General features: G+C 43.4%; 1 protein-coding gene across 3 annotated transcripts in view; it reads left to right on the forward strand.

Moving 5' to 3' along the window:
- The window catches only part of phaf1 (phagosome assembly factor 1), a 15,205-nt gene that overhangs the window by 6,749 nt on the left and 5,956 nt on the right, over nt 1-2,500 (forward strand). For 2 of the 3 annotated variants that reach the window (XM_084450914.1, XM_084450916.1), the window contains exons 12-15: nt 22-65; nt 530-579; nt 816-874; nt 977-1,049. In XM_084450914.1, the coding sequence (XP_084307040.1) occupies nt 22-65; nt 530-579; nt 816-874; nt 977-1,049 (226 nt within the window). The remainder of the gene's footprint in view (nt 1-21; nt 66-529; nt 580-815; nt 875-976; nt 1,050-2,500) is intronic. The other variant, XM_084450915.1, reaches the window with a different exon arrangement.

Consider the following 2,500-nt stretch of genomic DNA (forward strand, 5'->3'; position numbering starts at 1 on the left):
TCCTGTGTCGTCTTCTTACAGATATCATCGATGTGACTTCAAGATTCCACTGGTCATCAAGAAAGGTGAGTCTTTCCTTCTCTCCCTGACATCTGCTTCTCTGTCCGTCCGTCCGTCTCTCTGTCAGTCTGTCTGACTAGCTGTCTGTCTGTCTGTCTGTCTGTCCGTCTGTCTGTCTGTCTGACTAGCTGTCTGTCTGTCTGTCCGTCCGTCTCTCTGTCTGTCTGACTAGCTGTCTGTCTGTCTGACTAGCTGTCTGTCTGTCTGTCCGTCCGTCTCTCTGTCTGTCTGACTAGCTGTCTGTCTGTCTGTCAGTCTGTCTGTCTGACTGTCTGACTAGCTGTCTCTGTCTGTCTGTCTAGCTGTCTGTCTGACTGTCTGTCTGTCTGTCTGTCTGACTAGCTGTCTTGTCTGTCTGTCTGACTAGCTGTCTTGTCTGTCTGTCTCCCTGTCCCGTGGTTTTCCTCCTGCTCCACTTCCTGTGGTGGCTCCTCCCCTTCTTCCTGTCATGTTATTGTTTTGGTTCTAGAAGGAGCCGTCTCTCAAGGGGAGGACTGCATCCTCACCACCTATAGCAAGGTGAGACGCACACACACACACACACACACACACTCACACACACACACACACACACACACACACACACACTCACACACACACACACACAGGCATGGCTGCTGATGGGTGTGTAGTCATGGTTACTGATGTCCTGGTATTACTGTAGTCATGGTTACTGATGTCCCGGTGTTACTGTAGTCATGGTTACTGGTGTCACTGTAGTCATGGTTACTGATGTCCTGGTGTTCCTCCCTCAGTGGGATCAGATCCAGGAGCTGCTGGGACACCCGGTGGAGAAGCCAGTCGTCCTGCACAGGTAACACACACTACACACACTACACACACTACTACACACAGTGTGTGTGTGACGTGGTGTGTGTGTGACGTGGTGTGACATGACGGTGTTTCTGTCCGTCAGATCGTCGTCGGCCAACAACACCAACCCCTTCGGCTCCACCTTCTGCTTCGGCCTACAGAGGATGATCTTTGAGGTGAGGAGACATATGACCATCTCTAGTACGAGATATGAGATATGACCATCTCTAGTATGACATATGAGATATGACCATCTCTAGTATGACATATGAGATATGACCATCTCTAGTATGACATATGAGATATGACCATCTCTAGTATGACATATGAGATATGACCATCTCTAGTATGACATATGAGATATGACCATCTCTAGTATGAAATATGAGATATGACCATCTCTAGTATGAGATGAAATACATGATCCTCCATCTCTAATATGAGATACATGACCCTCCATCTCTAGTATGAGATACTTGACCCTCCATCTCTAGTATGAGATACTTGACCCTCCATCTCTAGTATGAGATACTTGACCCTCCATCTCTAGTATGAGATACTTGACCCTCCATCTCTAATATGAGATACATGATCCTCCATCTCTAGTATGAGATACATGACCCTCCATCTCTAGTATGAGATACATGACCCTCCATCTCTAATATGAGATACATGATCCTCCATCTCTAATATGAGATACATGATCCTCCATCTCTAATATGAGATACATGATCCTCCATCTCTAATATGAGATACATGACCCTCCATCTCTAATATGAGATACATGATCCTCCATCTCTAATATGAGATACATGACCCTCCATCTCTAATATGAGATACATGATCCTCCATCTCTAATATGAGATACATGACCCTCCATCTCTAATATGAGATACATGATCCTCCATCTCTAATATGAGATACATGATCCTCCATCTCTAATATGAGATACATGATCCTCCATCTCTAATATGAGATACTTGACCCTCCATCTCTAATATGAGATACATGATCCTCCATCTCTAATATGAGATACTTGACCCTCCATCTCTAATATGAGATACATGATCCTCCATCTCTAATATGAGATACTTGACCCTCCATCTCTAATATGAGATACATGATCCTCCATCTCTAGTATGAGATACTTGACCCTCCATCTCTAATATGAGATACATGATCCTCCATCTCTAATATGAGATACATGATCCTCCATCTCTAATATGAGATACATGATCCTCCATCTCTAATATGAAATACATGATCCTCCATCTCTAGTATGAGATACTTGACCCTCCATGAGATACTTGACCCTTCATCTCTAATATGAGATACATGACCCTCCATCTCTAATATGAAATACATGATCCTCCATCTCTAATATGAGATACATGACCTTCCATCTCTAATATGAAATACATGATCCTCCATCTCTAGTATGAGATACTTGACCCTCCATGAGATACTTGACCCTTCATCTCTAATATGAGATACATGACCCTCCATCTCTAATATGAAATACATGATCCTCCATCTCTAATATGAGATACATGATCCTCCATCTCTAATATGAGATACATGACCCTCCATCTCTAATATGAGATACATGACCCTCCATCTCTAATAT

The sequence above is a fragment of the Borostomias antarcticus genome, assembly GCF_949987555.1.
Source record: "Borostomias antarcticus genome assembly, chromosome: 16".
In the NCBI taxonomy this organism is placed as follows: Eukaryota; Metazoa; Chordata; class Actinopteri; order Stomiiformes; family Stomiidae; genus Borostomias; species Borostomias antarcticus.